This window comes from Phasianus colchicus, chromosome 15 (assembly GCF_987193195.1).
Source record: "Phasianus colchicus chromosome 15, bPhaCol1.hap1.1, whole genome shotgun sequence".
NCBI classification, from domain to species: domain Eukaryota; kingdom Metazoa; phylum Chordata; class Aves; order Galliformes; family Phasianidae; genus Phasianus; species Phasianus colchicus.
Window position 1 is genome coordinate 8,968,183 of NC_143450.1, and position 20,060 is coordinate 8,988,242.

The 20,060-nt window shown below is 45.3% G+C and overlaps 1 protein-coding gene across 3 annotated transcripts in view; it reads left to right on the forward strand.

Annotated features, from left to right (window-relative positions):
* CSNK1A1 (casein kinase 1 alpha 1) overlaps positions 1–12,351 on the forward strand; it is a 33,456-nt gene extending 21,105 nt beyond the window's left edge. For 2 of the 3 annotated variants that reach the window (XM_031598073.2, XM_031598076.2), the window contains 5 exons: positions 848–926; positions 1,929–2,003; positions 3,152–3,258; positions 4,091–4,239; positions 9,682–12,351. In XM_031598073.2, coding sequence (XP_031453933.1) covers positions 848–926; positions 1,929–2,003; positions 3,152–3,258; positions 4,091–4,239; positions 9,682–9,689 — 418 coding nt within the window. In that variant the 3' untranslated portion in view covers positions 9,690–12,351. The remainder of the gene's footprint in view (positions 1–847; positions 927–1,928; positions 2,004–3,151; positions 3,259–4,090; positions 4,240–9,681) is intronic. The other variant, XM_031598075.2, reaches the window with a different exon arrangement.
* The last annotated feature ends 7,709 nt before the right edge of the window (positions 12,352–20,060 follow it).

Genomic DNA, 20,060 nt, shown 5'->3' on the forward strand with positions numbered 1-20,060 from the left:
TGCTCTGGGTATAAATGGTGGTTATATCACCTTGGCTTTAACATGAAGCTTTACCAATAGCTTCTTTCCTCTGATACCAAGAGCTGGAGGTAGAACTGTTTAGGTTCTTGCAAATTTTTCTCACTTTAAGGAGCTCTTCTACCCTCATCCATATGTATAATCTTGTTAGCACTCCCACTCTAAGCCTTTTACTCCATTGTGACGACAGGAGGTGTGTAGTCTTTCCTGCTACCATTTAAATGCTTTTCTTGCAGCGGCTATACCTGTCAGCTTCTGTTTAGAAGGGAACTAGGAGAAAAATAAGGGTTTTGTTAGGGTTCTTTTTTGTTTGTTTCTTCTTTTCAGGTAGATGTCAGCTGCAGAGAGGCAGTCACAGGAAAAATCTGACTGCTAACAGCTGGGAAGAGGCACCTTTGCCAAGAGGAAAAAATCTTGGAATGCTTTTTCCACTTCACTGAACTGTACTTAGGCTTAGTAATCATGAAAACTGTGTAGCAAATACGATGGTGTTTGTGTGGCTGAAGCATAGATCTGGAGCATATGCAGTACAGAGAACATTTGAGGCCTTTTACATGAAAGTTTGTGTGCTAATTCTCAGTGAAGTCTACGGGTGGTTAGCTTAAGAGTTCTTTGAATGTACTGAAAGAGGGAGAATACAAAGAAAAGGAAGGAGTTATGCCCTTTGTAAATACATTGCTCTTCGTGCACAGGTGTTCATTATTGGTCCCAGACTGGTGCACTGCTGGTTCTTTGACTTTTTTTTTTAAATTTTGCAATGATTTCACTGCGTGGAACAAAGTTGAAATGCTGAAATGTGTAATTCAGGATATTCTTTCCCTTTTTACAGTCGTCGAGATGACATGGAGTCTTTAGGCTACGTATTGATGTACTTTAACAGAACCAGTCTGCCTTGGCAAGGATTAAAGGTAGGTAAAGTTGCTTTCCCTTTTGAGCCTTGTGCACTTTCCTTTTGCCTATTTGGGATCCATGGTTTTGCCTCCTGGTCTGGACAGGTGGCTGTATATAATATTCAGTTCCACTTCAGCAAAATAGCTTTTCCTGAGGCATGGTGTTTATAAAATATAGAAGAAAAAGTTTCTGCCTTCTTCTCGTGCAGCAGGCAACATGTGTATTGTTGGACTCCTAAAAATTATGCTAAACAATAGCTTACGTCAGCTTTGCAAATTATTATTGTCCTGTCCAAGGCTGAGGCCCTGTTTGGGAAGTAGAAAATAACATTTTTAGTGGTGTTCTGAATTGCTGTAGAGAGCATGGAAGTAATCTCTTGCCTACCAGGTTAAGGTTTGGTATCTTCAGTCTAGTTTATGACACGATTGCCAGCTGAAATGCACTTGTTTCAAATATTATTACATGTGGTAGTAGCCAAGTGCAAGCGTGGCAGATATGTCTTGTTTCTGTTATATACACTTCAATGACTTGTATCCATGTTTTAATCGTTTTTTCCTCCGTATGAGAGTTGTGTAATTCAAATAGTGCTGCAGCTGCAGATATTAGCTTTCTAAAGGCAAGCATCTTGTGAAACAGGAATTCTTCAGCTGCTAATGGGTGTAATGACTGTGTACTGAAGCAGGCAGAACTTGAATGGGGTACTGAGTGGGAATTAATGTAACTTTACCAAATAGATATGCTAGTCTGGTCTGTTCAGTGCACAAAAGCAGTAGCTAGAACTACACGAGCTATGCCATGTGAGGGAAGCATTAGACTGCAACAAATGGTATTAAACTGTGTCCAAATCTTAATACCAGATTGACCTTCATTCTCTTTGCAGTAAGTGTGTGGGACTTGGAGATTTCACATAAAATACTTAAAGCTGACCAAAGGGTTTTTTGTCATTTTTTTTTGCTACTGTCCTTGTTTAATCCAGTGTTGCACAATATCTCTTATATTGTGACCTACATGTTCCACAGGCTGCAACAAAGAAGCAAAAGTATGAAAAGATTAGTGAAAAGAAAATGTCCACTCCTGTTGAGGTTTTGTGTAAGGTAAGCGTTTCCAAATGATGTCATGCCGTGAGTTGGAAGTTCTTTTCTTTCTTGTTTTTAAAATTAGAGCCAATGTATTAATCTCACATAGCATTTGCTGCTGAATTATACTTCTCTGGCAGTCAATAAATGCCTTGTGTTCGGCCACCCAACAAGAGCGTGAAATGGTAGAACAGGGCAGGCATTCACTGCTGTTCCTTGGGATAGCTCATGCCACCACAATTCCAGTTGTTGGAGACTGTCAGTTCTGCAAGCTTTCCCTCTCTGGAGAGTGTTATCCATTTTTTAAACTTTTACAGCAAATGTTCAGCATTTACCCTCTTGGATAAATAAAACCAAGGCAGATGTATATAGGCTGCCTTTACCTGCTTAGTTGTCCTCTATATTTCAAGTGCAGTAGAATTGAATGTCAGTGATCTTTAGAGCTATGTCACAGAGCAGTGGTTTTCCATTGCTTTTATTTGTCTTAAGAACTCTCTTGGGCTGTACAGCCACATGCTGGTTAACAAAGGTCCTTGAGAAGGCATAATTCTACACATCAAAATGGCACCAACATTCTTGCAAATTATTGAACTGTTGCACACCATCTTTTCTTTCTTGTAGTATAATATTATGTATTTACAGCTACCTACTTAATTGTGAACTTTAACACATTCTAAATTTAGAAGTACGTAACACAGAGCCCAGAATCTTTGAAAGAGGTCGAGGTCTTCGTGATTTAAGTCTTCATGCTTACTGGTGGTAAATTCCTTCAGTATGTTCAATCAGGTTATCAAGAAAATGAGTGTAATCTTTTAAGAGCAATTACTAGGATTACATATTTCAGAGGTCTAGTTAATAAGAGGTAGGATTAATTAATTGCTTAAATGTTGTATGCTGAAGGTTTTGGTAATTGCATTGCATTTATGATTGCAAGTAATGCATCGAGTAATGATTTGGGGGGGGGGGGGAAATGTGTACCTGGTAACTTGCTAATCAAATCTGCTTTCTAAAATACAGGGTAAAGGAATAACAGAGGCAAGGTGGAATTTAGGGATTTGAATCTTCAGCCAGCTTTCTTTTTCTGTTATAGACTCAGCTTTTTGCCTTAGGATTATATGAAGCCCTTGGTTACAAGTCATGGCTTGATTAACACTGTTGATTTACAGGGATTCCCTGCAGAATTTGCCATGTATCTGAACTACTGTCGTGGCCTGCGTTTTGAAGAGGCACCAGATTACATGTATCTGAGGCAATTATTCCGTATTCTTTTCAGGTCAGTCTCAAAGTGGAAGTAGAGGAATTTGTACCAGTCAGTAACTGCTCTGAAACTTGCACTTCAGAAAGCTGCGGTGTCTGGAGTAGGAATTCTGGGACTTTTTTTTTAAGAGTTGGAAAAGTGATTATAGTTGCTTTTTAAAAGACTGAAAAAATACTGCATGATATTTATGTATGAAGGAAAAGATTCTTTTGCTTAAGAATTCTGTGATCTTACCACTAATGCTAGAGAATTGAGCCTATGCTTCAAAATCTGTTCTAAATGGATTGAGAAGCTGGCCCCTTCATAGAACTGTTTGAAGCTTTTCCTGTTTGCCAGTTGGTGATGAGAATAGCAGCAGTATCCAGGAGACTGATTTCAGAGGAGGGGCATAGAGCTGTTTCCTTAAGTTTGCTAGAGAATCCAGAACATGAACCCAACCTTGCAGAGTGAGTAGTGTCTGCAAAAAGAGGAGCTAGTACTGATGTTTTAAGAGTCTCCAAGCTTCTAGAATCCAAAGAAATTGTATTTCCTAAATTTGAAATTTATGATACTGCAGTTCCTTATGGAACTATGTATATTTTAAAAGGCTTCACGGTTAAGACAAGCAGTAATCTGGGTTGCTGCTTAGACGAATGTACTGTTGCATAAACAATGAAGAAAATGCTGCTTGATGATATTTGGGCTTACTTCAAGAATCTATTTAAGTTAGCAATACTTAGCATTTGCATATCATTCATAATCCCCAAAGCAGCTTACAAAGAGTTAATCTCTAGTTCTGGGTTTTCAGCAAAGACTCTACCAGTGAGGTAGTCATGATATTGTAGTAAAGTATTTCAATCTTTTCTAGGACCTTGAACCACCAATATGACTACACATTCGACTGGACAATGTTAAAGCAGAAAGCAGCACAGCAGGCAGCCTCTTCCAGTGGGCAGGGGCAACAGGCCCAAACCCCCACAGGCAAGCAAACTGACAAATCCAAGAGTAACATGAAAGGTTAGTAGCCAAGAACCAAGTGACGTTACAGGAAAAAAAATTACACTAATTTGGACGATGTTGGCAATTTAAGTGTTAGATCGAGGAGGTGGTTAAAAATATATATTTGGCTGTTAATTGAAAAAGCAAAAACAAAAAGACGTCCTTGGAGAATTTGACTACTAACTTTATACCAAAATGTCCTTGTTCTTCATATCATTTCTTCTGGGGATGTTGGGTCATTTTAACCACTGCATCTTTTGCTCCTGCATTAACCACTTTCCAAAAACAAGGAACTGACTTGGTGTTGGGAATGGGACATTTTTATTTATTTTTATTTTTATATATATATACATATATTTATATATGTATAAATATATAATACAATCCAAAATCCTAGACCTAACACTTCTTAAAGGGTAATTCTCATCAACTAGGCAAGGATCTAGAGACTTTGGGTTCTACTCTGTTCCAGCTGTTGTAGTGCTGTGGGTTTGTTGCTGTTCTGTATGCCTCAAACATGGCAAACAGAAAATTGTGAATGGTCTGGCTTCCTCCAGTGGGTTTACATGGTGACATTTGATCCACAGTTAAAGGAAAGGACCAGTGAGCTCAAAATGTCTTGCCTAAATTGAGGAGTAACCCTGAACTGCTGTGGACTGCCACATCACAATTTTCTAAAGTACATGGATGGTTTGGGTGGGTTTTCAGGTTTCTTGACTATTTTTAATGTTTCTAGGTTATGGTTTCAAGGGGAAATGTTGCGTAATGTTCAAGATAGAGTTATGTAAAAGCTAGAAAATTAAATTCACTTAAGAATTTTTTAGACATATTATAGGCTTTAATTTTTTTAAGTACCTCTCCAGTGTTAGTCTAGTAAGCCACTAGAATGAAACACTGCTACAGCTATTACAGCCAGTTTTAGCCAGTTCAGAAAGAGGTTTGGATAAGATTGAAGTCATGGGATTGATCAAATAGAGAGACCAGATTGAAGTTATGTACTGAGATGTTGCTACTGCTTGCTACTCTCCAGTACATTCCTGTCTTGGCTAATTTTTATTATGTATTTTTATATATGTAGTTATTAATCTAACATGGTAGGCTTAGGTGTCAAATAAAAGCAGAAGTGTTCACAGAGAGCTTCTCAAAATATTGTTTTTCATGTATTGTGGTAGCATTCAAACTTACCAGGTAGCCTGAGTCAAAATAACTATCCAAAGGTGTAACTTTTCACCTTTCTGAATGAAGTAAAATACCTGTTGATCTTTCCAAGACTCTTGGAAGTTTATTGAAGGAAAAAAAACCTCAGGATATAATGTCAGATTCCTTGGTTTGCTGGAGCAGACAGGTGTTACAACATTGAAAGCAGTGAACCAATTTCCTTGATTGAAACTGTGGTACGTAGCAGACTTGGTGATAACTCACCAGGCATAGATTATTTCCTGAAACAGGAAGCTGTGGTTGGAAGTTCAAAACCCAGTATGGGAGCCAATCCTATGCAACGTGTGGGCAGGTTGCTTTTACAGCAGGAAGAAGTAATCTGAGTGAAAATGCACATTCTTCCCAACAACAGTTCTTTAAAGTGAAGGTTTTGCAGGTTGTGATGATCTGTAAACCAATGCTGTCTTGAAAATCAAGTTTTATGTGCATTTGAAATGCTGTTTTGATGGTGAAGTATTCTAACATTTAATGTGCTAATTGCCTGGCTCAGGAGTTATCTGGTCAACTGCTACACCGTAAGTAAAGGCTGTAATCATTATCTGCTTCCACTTCCTAATAATGAGTTAGTGGCAGAACACAAAGCTGCAGCTGAGTGATGAGCAAGAATAACAAGCAGTCATATGACTGAATCCCAAGACCATTTCTGTTCCTTGATGGACCCTTCCCATTGTGCGCTATCCTTGGGTCCTGAATCCTGTGGAAGAAATGTTTTCCTGGTAGAATTTGGTTGGCTCTTGGCATAGCAGCCTCTTAGGGAATGATTCCTTCCTCTCCCATTGTGAAGAAAGGATCCATGATCTGTAGATTGATCAAGCTGTAATGTTGGTAAAGCACTAAAGTCATGCATGTGAAACATCTGAAGATTTTCCAGCTTCTTAAAATGGATAGCTTAATCACATCATCAAAGTAGAGATATCAGCTTACTAAAATTATACATGCATTTTTGTGGGGAATATTGCCTGTTAATAAAGATCTGAAGCAAACTCAAGCAGGAAGTTGCATGACTCTCATATGCTGGTGTCTCATTGAAGATTAATGAAACAATATTATTTTTCTCTAGTGTTCAGTTAAATTCTCCCACAGTTGCTGTAGTAAAGGCCTGAACTGGCTTAAAGATCTTTACCATATCAAATTATACTCACTTGGTAAACACATCCAGTTTAACAGGAGTACTGAAACTAGCATTTTACAGGTGCATTCATTGATTAAAATGCCACAGAATAATGTACAAGTACTACTGGAGGTGTGCATCTTGGGGGCAAAAAATCAAGCTTCAAATGACTTTCATCACTTCTGACAGCGTGTTCATTTGTAGATATCTGTGGCTGTCCTTAACTGTTTCATGTTAAACCATTTCATGGGTTATTCAGGCTGAATATTCTGCTTGCCTCCAGGGTAGTCCCTTCAGTGGCCCCTAGTATTTTTTTCTCATGTCCCTATCTTCTGGAACTGTGTGCAGTGTCTTTTGTAACAGCAAGATGAGCTGGTTTTGATCTTGGGAGAGGTGAACTGAACAGTGCTTCCCTGCTGATTCTGGGAACTTCAGCTCAATCTCTTGACTGACAGTGCAGTAGTTCAGGTGTGATTTGTAACAATGCTTACAGTCAGCTTCCCTCAGATATAAAACTGATTGAAACAGCCATTATCCAGAATAAATTGTCATTCCATTTGAGAGATGGTTTTAATTCACTTCAGTGTAGAGTCAAGCAGTCCCATTAACATTCACTGGATACCTTTGGTCATGTCAGTGTTTCTCAGAACAGACTATTCATTTTGTGACAGTTAGCCAGTTGACAGCTAAACAATTCTCACTGCTTGTTTCTGCAGGTACCAAGTAGTTCTGTAGCTACAGGAATGTTAAAACAGTTTGAGCATCCATTGTATACTGTTGTGAACATGAAAGTCTGGGGGTAACGCCCTGGATAGAGATAGAGATCTGAGTTAGCCCTATATACGGTGAATATATCTACATAGTGGTAATAGGACTTGCAAGGACCATTATGGGTTGAATCCAGTTCCCTACTGATATTTGCGAAGTTGGGCATTATGTTGCCAAGTACCTTAAATTTGAGGTTTTCCAGCTAGAAGCAATTTGCCTTGAGTGATCGTGTCACTATTGCCTTCCAAGTTTTGGATAAAATAGTTTAGGAAAGTGGAGAGAGGAGCCACGACCAGCAGGATGAACAGTGAGTGTTCTTAACAGCACTGTGCATACTGCTGTGCTGCCCAGACTGGATTTTGACATGGTTTATTTCTAAGTGTTGACCATGAAGAACAGCTATTCAACTAATAATCTGATACATGGGGATGACAAACTTCTAGTTTCTTATTTTTGATTCAAAGAAAGGTGATCCCTGCTCCTTGAAGGAACTGGTGCTGAATGCTTGTAATTGAGAGTCTGAGAGATTTATTCTGAAAAGGCAAGCAGCATGCCTGCTCTGGTTCTGAGTGTCCTTACTTTGGCCCATACAAATCTGACTTTTTGAGGAAGCTGAAATGGATCTGAGTTGAACAAAAGCATAATTCAAGTGACTGATACCTACGTATGTACAGCTTAGATACTTGTCTGACTATGGAGAAGCCCTGCCAAAGATAGCCATGTTGCATTATCTGCGTGTTTTTTCTGTGTATCAGTTGTCAGATTGGAATCTGGAGCATTATACTCTGCCCTTCAAAAGTGACTGAATTTTCCAGTCTTTTGTACAGTAAAAACTATTACTCCAAGCAGCAGCATATCATTTGTTAGTATATCCTTTGTCCTCAGGTTCAAGATCCCATTTTCATTTGAAATGTCCAGGCTCCTGAGCAGTGAGTCAGTCTGTTTGTTTCCATGTGGGGAATGGACTCCATTCTTAAGTTAGTTTTGGCTGTTTAGATGGAGAAAGTGGTTCAAGTGAACAGATGAACGCGTTACATGGAAAAACAGTGTAAATGTCAGTTGTGTGAATCAAGGGTTGTGAGCAGCTTTATCCCAGCGGAACCAAAGAATCACTGGGGCTTCTGTGAGAATTTGCACTCCAGTAGGAATGATTGTTATGATTGTTTTGATGCTGCTGCAGGACTTTTTTTAACAATTGTTAGTGTTGCATAAGGGGAAGTCTGTTATTTTAAGACTGGATTCAAACAAATCCATTGAATCTCTATTGAATTACCTGTAACTTATCGTGGAAGAGTTAAAGCTATTTTCTGGTTGTTACCCAGATATATTTTTGATGGAATGTCATTCCATCATGTTTAAGACTTGTTTACATTTGCTTTGCTCTGGATGATAGCACAGGCTGTAGCTGAGGTCAGCTTTGGAGTTTATTCTGAAGACAGTTCTGTTTGGAAAAAAAAAAAAAGCTGTTGCTCAAAGGAATTAACACCTTCAGAGAATACAGTGCTGTTTGGAGGCCATCCACAATGGAAACTTGCTCAGTAGTCTTCAGTTGAAATTCCTTTTACCTCTTACAGCGCAGTGCTGTTACCTGAGTCATCAGAAATGAGTACGTAAGTAGTCTCATGAAGATAAGACTAGCTTAGATTGCAGTAACTGGTTCCTTGAGATCTGTGCATGTGTTCCTTTTATTTCCCCTTTCCACACCACATTAAACTTGGGAGTTTTTAACTCTTAAACAATTGTTCTCTATGCCCCCCTCTGGGTTACATTATCAGTTAGACTAGTCCTTCCAAGAACAGAAGGTATTCTGGGTTTCTAGCCAATGTAAAGCTTCTGTTGTGGCCCAGAGTATCATACATCTGAGCATGTGGTGAGCACCAGTTACTGGAAGGTAAGTTATTTGTTTCTTTTCCTTCTGTCTGTGTGTCACTGCTGTACTGAAGAGCACTGGTACTCTGAAGAGCACCACTGCAATCACATGACAGTTTGACTTTCAAGGATATGAATGTGAGGCATTGCAGACAAGTAGAAAACAATCCTATGAAATTACATCTTGCTTCCTAGTGGCAATAATCCATCTGTAAAACTGTTGGTCTGAATTTCTATTTGAGTAATGTGGCATCCAGCTGGTGCCTGAACCCTTTTTCCAGTGCAGCAGTAGGTGTGAGTGAGAGCCACGTGTTTGAGTTAAAGGATGATGGCAAATACTGGTTAAACTTTGGGAAAGCACAAGAACTTTGCAAAATTCGGAGGTGGAACAGCACTTTCCCCTGTGACCATAACTGATGTTTAATTTTCTTACGTGAAGGTTATTTCTCACTTCCATCCTGTATCAGTAAGTTGCCCTTGTGTTTGTCTTGCAGGTTTCTGAGCATGGAGAGGATGGGACAAAGCAGAGCAGATTGGAGCAGGACTTGTCACTCCCCAAATCCTAGAAATTTAGTTCATACGTACACTTGCCAGTGGCTGTGGGCAACCATTTACTTGGTGTAAAGAACTTAATATCAGTATAAACTGGCTCTGGGCAGTGTCAATGATGCTGCACTTTGAGTTGTAGCAGCTGTAATTGTGAATATTACTGAGATAGTGAAACATGGTGTCCAGTTTTCTATTGCATTTTTTTCAAGTGGAAAAGTTAACTAATGGTTGACACACAAGTGGAGAAAATTGTGCATATGCCAATTTTTGTTACCTTTTTACTTTGAACTACACTGCTTATGAGATCTCATTGTTTTGGAAGAATGGCATGAACAGTCTTCGGCAACAGTTGTGATAATTGTAAATGCTCACAATTGTGCACTCTTTTCTGGTTATTCCTCCCTGGGTTTTGAAAGTTGTACACTTAAACATTCTTAAAGTTGTTGGCTTCTATGTGCAACATACCAAGCCAGCTGACATGGTAGTAACCAAAGATTCCAGTTTTTAAGCGTATGAAAGACTCTGCCTGCTTACCTGTGCTAGAAATAACAGCATCTAAAGTGAAGACTTAAGAGAAACTTAGCGACTACTAGATAATCTTTAGGACTCTGCATTAACTCTATAATGTTCTTGGTATAAAAGGAAAAACAGCATATTTGTCACGAAATTTAGTTAACATCTTACAACTGAACCTGTATGTAAGTTGCTTAGATAAATGTAATCACTGTAAACATCTATATGATCTGGGATTTTGTTTTTATTTTGAAGCGGGAGCTTTTTTGTTTACAAGTTCATTAAAAACTAAAAACTGTTTCTGTAAGGAAATTTTTTTTAATTTGCCTTGTTAATCCAGTTCAAGAGAAATCTGCATTACCCTGTTTTTTAAACCAGGTTTCAAGGCCATTTGTTAAGCAAAAGAAGTCATATTTCTTTCTAAATCATTTTAGACTTAGTGTTGTAACTCTTCCTCATTTTGTTTTTAAATAAATTTTGTATTTTTTTCTTGAGGGGGAAGGGGCAGCCTAGCATTTTTATAACCTGTTGTTTGAGACCCATCCCTCGATACTGAGATTGGATTTTTTTAAAATGAAGTGGCATCTTTTGCAGACCCAATATTGGCAGCCTCACGAGCATTGCCATGTCGTGCCCCGGCTGGACTGACTTGTGATTGCTGCCTTTTTGAAAAATTCAAATGGAATATTTGGATGGTTTTAAACCAAGGCATTTTCTTTTAAGTTCCTGTGAAGTGGGTATGACCGGATTTACTCTTGTTCTCAGAGACAGCCTCATGCCATGCAGAGTTCACATTGGTTACTGCCCCAGGCTGTCTTCCTTCTCACTCCTATTCTAGCCCAGCTGAAAGACAGAAATAATTTTATTGCTGATAATTCTTTAACAGTGTAATTTATTCCTTTATAGCATGTCAGAATAAATTAAAAAAAAAAAGTCTGAAAATGCTGCCAGATGCCTATTGTGTAAATGTTGTTTGTATGTTAGCTTTTTAGACAGTTTCCATGCATGTAACAGAGTTTCTGGTCGCAATTCATATTTCTACTGTTTGAAAAAATCTTTTGTTTTGAAAACTGTCTCTTCAAGGTCATAATAACACTGTGCACTCTGTCATCTTAGAATTGTAATCTGGATCAAGGCTGCTCACTTGTGCAGTTGCTATGCATACTCCCTATGCAAGAAGGATCTGCTCTGAGATGTTAAACTTGAGCTGGAGAGCTCTGCACGCTAATTAATGCGTGGATAGATTAACTTGGAGTACAGGGAGGTGAAAGTCTGCCAGGCTTCAGAGATACCCATGCAGCTTTGGATACCTGTCTGCTGTTTAAGAGCATTTTTTGTTACCTGGGAGGTGAAGGAAATGTAGTTCGCTCTTTTGGCTAGGGTATTTTTACAGTTCTGATTATTGCCCCATCCACTAATGGATGCTTTACAAGCCATGCCTCATATGAAGACTGGTATCGTTTCTAAGAACTGGTGTCTAGAAGACTATGCTAACTCTTTAAGATTTTAGATGTCTAGGCAATACATCTGACAGCATGCATTGGCATAGGTGGAAGACATCAATGAAACACCTCCTTGGCAGCTGGTTTCAGAGTGGCTGTTTGGATTTGTTTGGTACCTCTTCTCTTGCTTTGACATACAATGCTCAAAAATAAGAGGAAATAATTTGGTTTCAGGAGAAGAAATTTCCTCTGTTCATTAAACTTACTCAAACTTCTAGGAGGGTCATCAAAGTTTAAAAACAGAACTGTCCTTGAATAAGCACTGTAAGCAAGAACAGCCTGTAATGCTTGGTGTGTCAGAATGCGTTGGTTTGTAGTTCTTGCTACTGCAAGTCTTGCAATACAGAAGAGTGCGGAGTCCAGTTAGTCTTTAAAACTTGCTATGTTAATAGAGTTTACTTCTACACAGAGGTGTGAGCTGAAACTGTCAGCCCTGTTGTGCTTCGTTGCAGAAAGCCAGCCTTCGCCAGACATGCTGACCAAGATGGCAACCCTTCTCAAAGAGATGCTGTGATGATATTGAACACTCGTTTGCTGTATGATCTATTTGGTTTGTAAGGAAGATTTAAAACAAAGCATTAAAAACTATGTGGATCTTGACTTTCTGGTTGCAGCTTTGCAAAGGTTTTGTGTTGAGAGGTTTATCTGCTGTCCTGATGCAAGGTGAAATATCTGCAAGCAAACTCGGGTCCTTCACAAGTACTTATTTACAAAGATGGCCATAAAGTGCAAGAACTACAACCTCATGCTCCCTGGAAGGTGCTGGAGTTTGGAGAAAAAACCAGTCTGTGACCAGCAGGTTCTCAACCATCTTCCTAAGCTACATACAGCATTTTAAAGCAATTAACTTCTTTTATGGCAACTGAGGCATTTTAAGGCCACATTTAAAAGGCTTGCTTAAGTGGGAGGATGGAGTGTTTGTGTGGTGTGCTGATTCATAATTGTTTAACCCATTTAAACCATTCCGTGTTGCGAGCAATTAAGAGCCTATTTCTTTTCTCCCATGTAAAAAGCACTCAGTGCTTCAGGTCTCATCCAGATGAGCAGTGTCCTCCATTGCCTGTTGTTCTGTGCAGTGTTGGAGATAGTGGTGAAATCAAACCCTGGCTTCTCACACACAGGCATGTGTGATACTGTGTCAGCCTGTAAAAGCTATCGATGTTTTTGCTAGCTTTGCTAAACCTGTCCAGTGTTTGTGGTCCTAGGCTTTTAACCTTTTGCTGGTTTTAGTTGAAATCCACTTGTAGAGTTTGGGTTCTTTGTTTCTCAAGCTTACATGTTGATTTGTTCTGCCAGTGCATTGTTGTCTGTTCCCAGTGGGCTCGTTCCGGTGTGCTGCTTCCAGCAGTTTGGATGTGGCTTTGTGTGGTGCTTTTCCTAAAAGGGATGCAGCAGAGCTGAAGGTGCCTAAGGCAGCTGCTGCTACTTTGGGCAGGAGGTTGGAGTAGATACCCTTCTGCAGTCCCTCTCTGTGATCCTAGGCCGGTTTTTTACATAAGGCTTTAATTTCTCCTGACAGCATTCTTCAATTTAGAAGATTTGTTGCTTGGCCAGCTTCGTCAGCCCATCTGCTCCTTACTTAGTCACAGTGAAATCATAATGATTTCATATCAACTTGATGTCATAATGCAAGTTTATGAGCACTGCAGGCTCCAGACAAAAGGGAAAAGAGGGCTGGGAGGAAGAGCTGTCTGCTCTGAGCACTAATGTCTCTGGAAACATGAGGCAAGGGACGACGCAGAGGAAGTGCCCACCCTCCTAATTGGGCCTGAGTGGAACAACTGCATTCATGGTGTGTTCTAATGTGGAAATTGCTCTTTAATGTAATCCTTATTATCTAGGGCTAAACAGGAAGGGGGTGGGGGGAGGGGGTTGTGCAAGGTCTGCCTACAAAGAATAGAGAATGACCGACTGTTGTGCCAGGGTATGGGGATGTTCTAATGAAACTTCAAAACAGGCTGGGGCTGTTTTTCCTCAGCCACAAAGGAAAAGTCGTACGTTAGCGGAAGGCTGAGGCCAAAAGGAGTACTTGTTCCTGAAGGATCTGCAGTGAGCTCAGCTGCTTTGCAGAGCTCGATGCTAAAGGTGTGAATCCCTTTAAGACTATAATTTGACTTTGTAAGCAGCTGGCTTTACTTCATTTCCTTCTGAGTTTGAAGGATAGCACAGAAGCACTAGCAGTAGCATGCAGAAGTGCTATCAGAACCAGAACATGCATGAGTTGTGTTCAGAGTCGGCTCCTGGCTTCATTCGCTGCTCCCAGCTCTCCTCCCAGCCATGAGATGATAGCAAATCTGCAGACTTGGGTCTTGTTTTGAATGGAAACAATTTGAGATCAGAAGACCTTCAAAGATTGCACATTATCACACGGCATAGACTGGCTTTGAGCTTCCCTTGCTGCCAAAGTCCATGTTTTATGATAAATAAGGGCCTTATTGTTTTATGTTCCTGTGAGTGCAGAGCATATGCTTCATTACATGCAATTCAGTGTCCCTGCTGAGGTGGGGCAGCGGGTCTGTGTGACTCAGCAGTGCACTGTGGGGCCTCGTGGTCTACCAGGCCAAGGGCACAAGGAACAGACCTTGCCTTTCCCTTCCTCGTGCCATAAATGAGTCACTGGTGTTTGGCTTTGGCAGATACCTGTGCCAAAAGGAAGTGCAGTGGGACTTGTTAGAATGAGGTGGGCAGTTGGGTGTGCTCAGCTGAGAACCCTGCAGGGTGTGAGGTTGGTTTCTGCAAAGCCTACTTTGCTGCCTAACTAGCTCTCGCTGCTCTGTGGCCTTCTGGTGGTGTTTGTACACCAACTGGTCACTGCTTTTCAGTAGTGTAGATCCCAGAGCTCATCGTTATGCAACTGCAAGGAGTGATGTTTCACAGATCCTGGTGTCCTCAAGTGCAGTGCTCTGACCTCAGGACCACTTGGGGCCATGGAGTTGGCTACTGTATTCAGAAGCAGTTGGCCATTGCCTGCCTGCAGCTGGGCCAGGCTAGCTGGCCTCTGCAATGGCAGATGGAGGGCACTTGCCTTATCTTTGTGTAGCTGGGCTTTGCCCAGGCTGAGCACAGAGGATCAAGCTCTCCATGCGGGTAAGGGGCTGGCAGTGGGAAGGCAGCATAGAGATCAGGTAGTGACTGGCGTGGGTCCTCTGAGCTAACAGAAAGTCGCTCAGGCAGCAAATAGATCAGCACTGCTCTGCCCTGTGCTGAGCTGGTTCTTTCTCTATGGTGGCAGCTGGTGCTGCCAGGATTGTTTGCAGCGGGTGTGTCTGAGCTGGGATCACCTGGTGGGCCGAGCCCTGCTAACGGCTCTGCAAGTGTTTGCACAATGAGGGTACATTCATGTGCCCTCAGGGCTGGTACTTGCATTGTGCAAGTGGAAGGTCAGGAAGCTCCTGTTGCAGGGTTGTTGGAGGAGTAGGCATGGCCAGGAATTCTCACTGACTCACATCCTGGAAGCACTCTCCTTCCTCCTTGAGACCCTTTTCTTCTGAGGAGGAAAGCAGAGTACACCAGCTGGGACCATTCTTCTCTCAGGCTGCACAGGATGTATTAATTGATTGCTTTTCTTAGGTGGGCTTCTGCTACAATGGCCAGCCTTGGGCCATCAGTAAGGCCTTCCCTGTTTGCGCTGCACCCCAGGCGTGGGAAGGTGCTGTTGTGCTAAGGCTGCCTGACACGGTTGTAGCAAGTTCCTGACTGGCTTGCCTGAAGCTGTTAACAAATCCTATAAACTGATTATGGCTGTAAGTCACTCTGCTAAACGACCTTTCTCCTTAGTGACAGCTCTCTCTATTGCATCCCTTGACCTTCCTGGTACCTGGTAGCAGGGCGGCTCCCCACAGGCTGGGGCTTGCGTCAGTGCCACGAGTGGCAGCTCTGTTGGAGCCTGGCAGCTGGTTCCCAGAGGGCAGAGCTCAGGCTTGGCAACATGATGTTGATTGGAAGTGGCTTGTTTTTTGCTTCCCGACATGCAAACAGCTCGCAGGATCCGAGCCGCGCTGCATTCAGCCTTTCCTGGTGAGAGGCTCAGGGCTTGGCAGCCGCCTGTTCCCCACCCATCCTTAGGGCTGAGGTGCATATCTGATGCCCCATCTGCAGCAGCTTCCCTGCCCACTGAAACCTGCAGGAAGGTGAAATGCAAGAAGCAAGTGGAGTACAGATGAGCTTAGTTTTTCTCAAGCACAAGGTGCTGGTTTCTGTGGAGCACGCAGCAGGAGAGAGCTTGCACTGTGCTGCAGGGGGCTGAGCTCTGGTGCTGGCAGGGCAGCAAGGTGAGGAAGCCACTGTGTATGCGGTTAATGGCTAGGGGCAGTCCTGTTCCTCTAAATAGCTTGCCAGCTGCTGGTGCTTGTTAATGGTGATGAGCTGTGGTCCTTGGGGGAATGTGAGGTGCTTGAGAAGTGTGTTAGAAGAGGGATTTTGTGGGATAGAAAGGAATCTAAGCCCCAGGGAGCACTTTCCAGGAAATAAATGTTTGCAACCCAGTCCCCTGTCTAAAAGGGCAGGGCAGCCTGCCCTACGGATCATGGCTGCCTTCATTCTTGCTGCAGTAGTCGGGAAACAGGGCTGAAGTCCGCATCTCAGCCTCTGCTCAGAGTCGAAGGCTGAACCAGTGCCACGTCAGCTGTCTTGCAGCTGACGGTTGGCGTCTTCAGGGTGTTGTCCTGATCTGGAGACCTGTGTGTCTGCTCTGGAGCCAGCTCTGAAGTGTTGGGCTAACCTGTGTGCTCCTCCTTCCTCTGCTCCTGGGAGCAGCCAGGTTTGGTGCAGCAGGCCAGGCGTGGTGCAGCCCCACTGCAGGAGCTCACTGCAGCCACAGATCGCATAGGACATGGGCAGAGCTGGGGGCTGCATGCTCTCTGCCTGCTGTGCAGCCAGATGTATGGTGCTTCACACACAGCTTCAGAATGAAGTCTTTAAGAGACCATTTTCTCTCTGCTACCTAATGCAGCTCAGTCCTGCTGCCCACTCAAAGCAGCCTCCTCCTTTCCTGGGTCCCTGCAGCACAAGGCAAGAAAATAGCGCAGCTTTCCTTTCAGGTGGAACTGAGCAGAGTAAGCTGCATGTTGCCTCAGCTTGCATCAGAAGGAGCAGGGCAGTCCTAGCATTCCCTCCAGCGCTGCCTGGTAGCTGGAAGTGCTGCTGGGAGAAAGGCGAGAGCAGTGCTGTGGCTGAAAGGTGTGAGCTGCCATGGCTGCACTGTCTCTGGGTGGGGCCGTGGTGCTTGGTTCTGTGCAGGAAGGAGCCCAGGGCACGGAGGCACTGCCTGCTGCAGCTCTGCATGTCTGACTCCTGTGTCCTGTTGAACGAGCGCTTGCTGGGGAGGACCAGCACCCAGCTCTCCAAACTGAACCACTCACTGCTCCTACTGTTGGCAGGATTTCATCAGGTGAATGCCCATACCATCTCCTCTGCCACAGGGGAATGAGTGGCCCCAGGCAGGTGCCGGCTTTCAGCTGGGCCTCTCACAAGAGGAGCTGGGAGCCTCCAGCCCTGCAGCCCCTTCCCATGTACTTCCTGGCTCCCTCCTGTTCCTGGGCTGTTGGGGGGTGGGGGTTGAGGGTTGGCCCCTGAAACTGGGGGAACAGAGCAGGGCTGGGAGGGTGAGCAGTGGAGGTGCTGGCTTCTTCCAATGTAGCCTCTCCCATGTGGGAGCATGATGGGGCAGGCAGAGCGTGGCCCAAAGCCAGCTAGGAGCAGTGCACTGCAAGCACTGTGAGAAGCCATAGGCCCATCCCTGCAGCACGAACAAAGGGCTGAGCTCTGCTGGCTGGCTGTGAGTGCAGGCTGCTCTTCAGCCTAGCACTTGTCTTAAAGCACTTGTCTTAACATGGGGCGTGAACCAAATTCTTCCCTGTGCTGCTGTTTTGCGAGAGCAGAAACGCACAGGAGGTTCCCAGACTGGGTTTCTCTTCCCCAGCTATAAAATCTAGTAGGGCATTTCTTGAAGTACTTAGAATGGAAATGAGTTTCTCTGTCCTGTATCAAACTGACACTCCTGCTCTGGGCCGTGCCCCCCAGCAGCCAGCTCCCTTCATCCCACTTAGCCCAGATTTCTAAGTAGGTCACTTGTTAATTGAGGGCAGGTACGGAGCTGCTGTGTTCCTCCTGGGCTGATGGCCCTGCTGGGAGCTGCAGGGCCAGGGCTGAGAGTGGGGCCTGCTGCAGCTCTGCTGCTGGTCCTGGCTCCAGGTCTGTGCTGTGTGAAGCTGGGCGGGGCTGGCCTGGCTCTCATCAGCTGTGCAAGGCTGACCAGCTCACCTCAAGAAACGGGCACAGGCTGCAGGCACAGTCCCATCCCTCACCCACCACCCCTCTATTTGCATGGGGTTGTGGTGCAGAGGGGAAAACGTGCTTTGTGTATTCCTGTGCTGATTCTGTCTGCTCCCTCCTTCCAGCCAGGCCCTGCAGGATGTGCCTCATGGCGGCCCTGTGTATGCAGTGCTGTGCCAGCTGTGGGTGTGGGCCAGGGGTCAGCTGTGTCTGTCACCTCCCCTGGGGGCACACTGTCACTGCAGCACCCCTGGAGGTGCCCCAGCAGTAAGGGGATGCCTGAGCGGCCTGGCTGTGTCCCGGCAGCTGCCTGCCCTGCTTGTGTTTAGTTTCTCCCTCGTCGCCATGCAAACAAGGGCAGGGGGGGCCAGGAGCTCTGCATGGGCTGCATGTGCCAGGCCCCACGCTCAGCCCTCCTTGCCAGCTCCATGGTGATGCCTGAGCTGATTCCAAAGTCCAGAGTGGGAAGAGGAACCGGGGGGGGAGGGCGTTGGGGTAGTGGAAGCAGTGCTGTGCCACACAGGTGTGCTTGGATCACTGATGGCTCGCAGCAGCTGTGAGGCCCTCAAGGCTTGTGCTGCAGCCGGGCAGGAGCCATGATGGGTTGTGCTGGGGCAGGGCTGCACGGGGAGGATCAAAGCTGGCCCCAGCCCCCCCGGGCCTCACAGTGCAGGGCGGGTGGTGAGAACTTGCAGCCTGCTGGTGGCTGCCTCTTCCCTGGTGGGGTGTGTGCTGCTTTCCCAGGCTGGGAGCTCGGCAGGGCCTGTTGAGCAGGTTGGGAGCTGCTGGGCCTGTTGGCCGGGGCGGAGACAGCTGGGAGCTGCTGACGAGGGGCTTTCGAGCGTTGTGTCGGATTGAACGTGCCCGGCCGTGCCTCCCACTGCAGGGCAGGGCTGGGCACAGCCTTCCTGTGCCAGCAGTACTGCTGCCCGGGTGCCCACGGGCACTAGCAAGTTCCATTCTCCCCATCCCAATGGGGCTGGGTCAGGATGGCCATGCTGTGCCCGCTGGGCTCCAGGCCGCAGTGGGGTGATCCTGGCCCCGTCCTGCTGAGCCAGCAGCTCCCTGTCCCAGCCACGCGGCAGCAGGCAGGCCGGGAGGTGCGGCGGTGCTGCGTGGGCGCTGACTCAGCGGGGCTGGGCGGGCGGCGGCGAGCCTGGGCTGGGAGCGGGGCGGGGTGGGCCCTGCAGCATCCCCCAATATGGTTCACCCCTCTGTTCCTCCTGTGCGCTGGGAGGCTCCCAGGGTGCAGATGGGCTCAGCCGCCTGCCTGCTCCTGTAGGCACACGTGTGCGTGTGCGTCTGCACGCACCCCTCCTCCCCCGAGCCACATTGATCTCCGTAAATCTGCTGTGCAAAAAGCCTTTATCCTGCGAGACCTTCCCGGCAAAGGGCGAGATGAGCGGATGCTCAAAGCCGCGCTGGGCACAACGTGGTGCTGCCAAGGAGCACAGGGGCACCCGGGGCTGGCTCTGGGGCAACTTCACTGGATCCCCCTGCTGTCACTTAGTGCCTGGCAGTGAATGAAAGCACAGCGAGCGCTGCCTGGGCCCTGCCATGCCCCCCCTGGGCCCTGTGCCCAGAGGCCAGCGCTGGGCAGGGATTAGCTTTAAGCTGATTGCCGCTGCCTGCTGGGGAGACGCTGGGATGCTTTGCGGTGTGGAGGGAGCATGGCCACCCTGGGGGGTTGTGGGCACAGCTGGGCTGCCAACTTGCCGGCCTCAGCCTCTCCAAGGGATGGAAGTGGGGCTGTGCCCCATTGTGGGCAGTGAGCCCCAGTAGCGTTATGAGGAGTGGAACATCGGTTCAGCACACGTGGCTCTGGAGAGATGGGAGGGGGGAAAGTGAGAGCATTTCCCCGCAGCACGGGATGATTTAGCACTACAGAGCGCCACAAAGACAGTGACTTTGTAGGAATCTTGGAGGGGGAACAGGGATAAGAAAGCTGCCCAAAAAAGGGAGTGTGGCAGCTTGGCCTTGCCTCCCAGAGCTGCTGGGAGGTCCCTGGGGGCACTGCTGCTCTCTGCAGGCGAGTT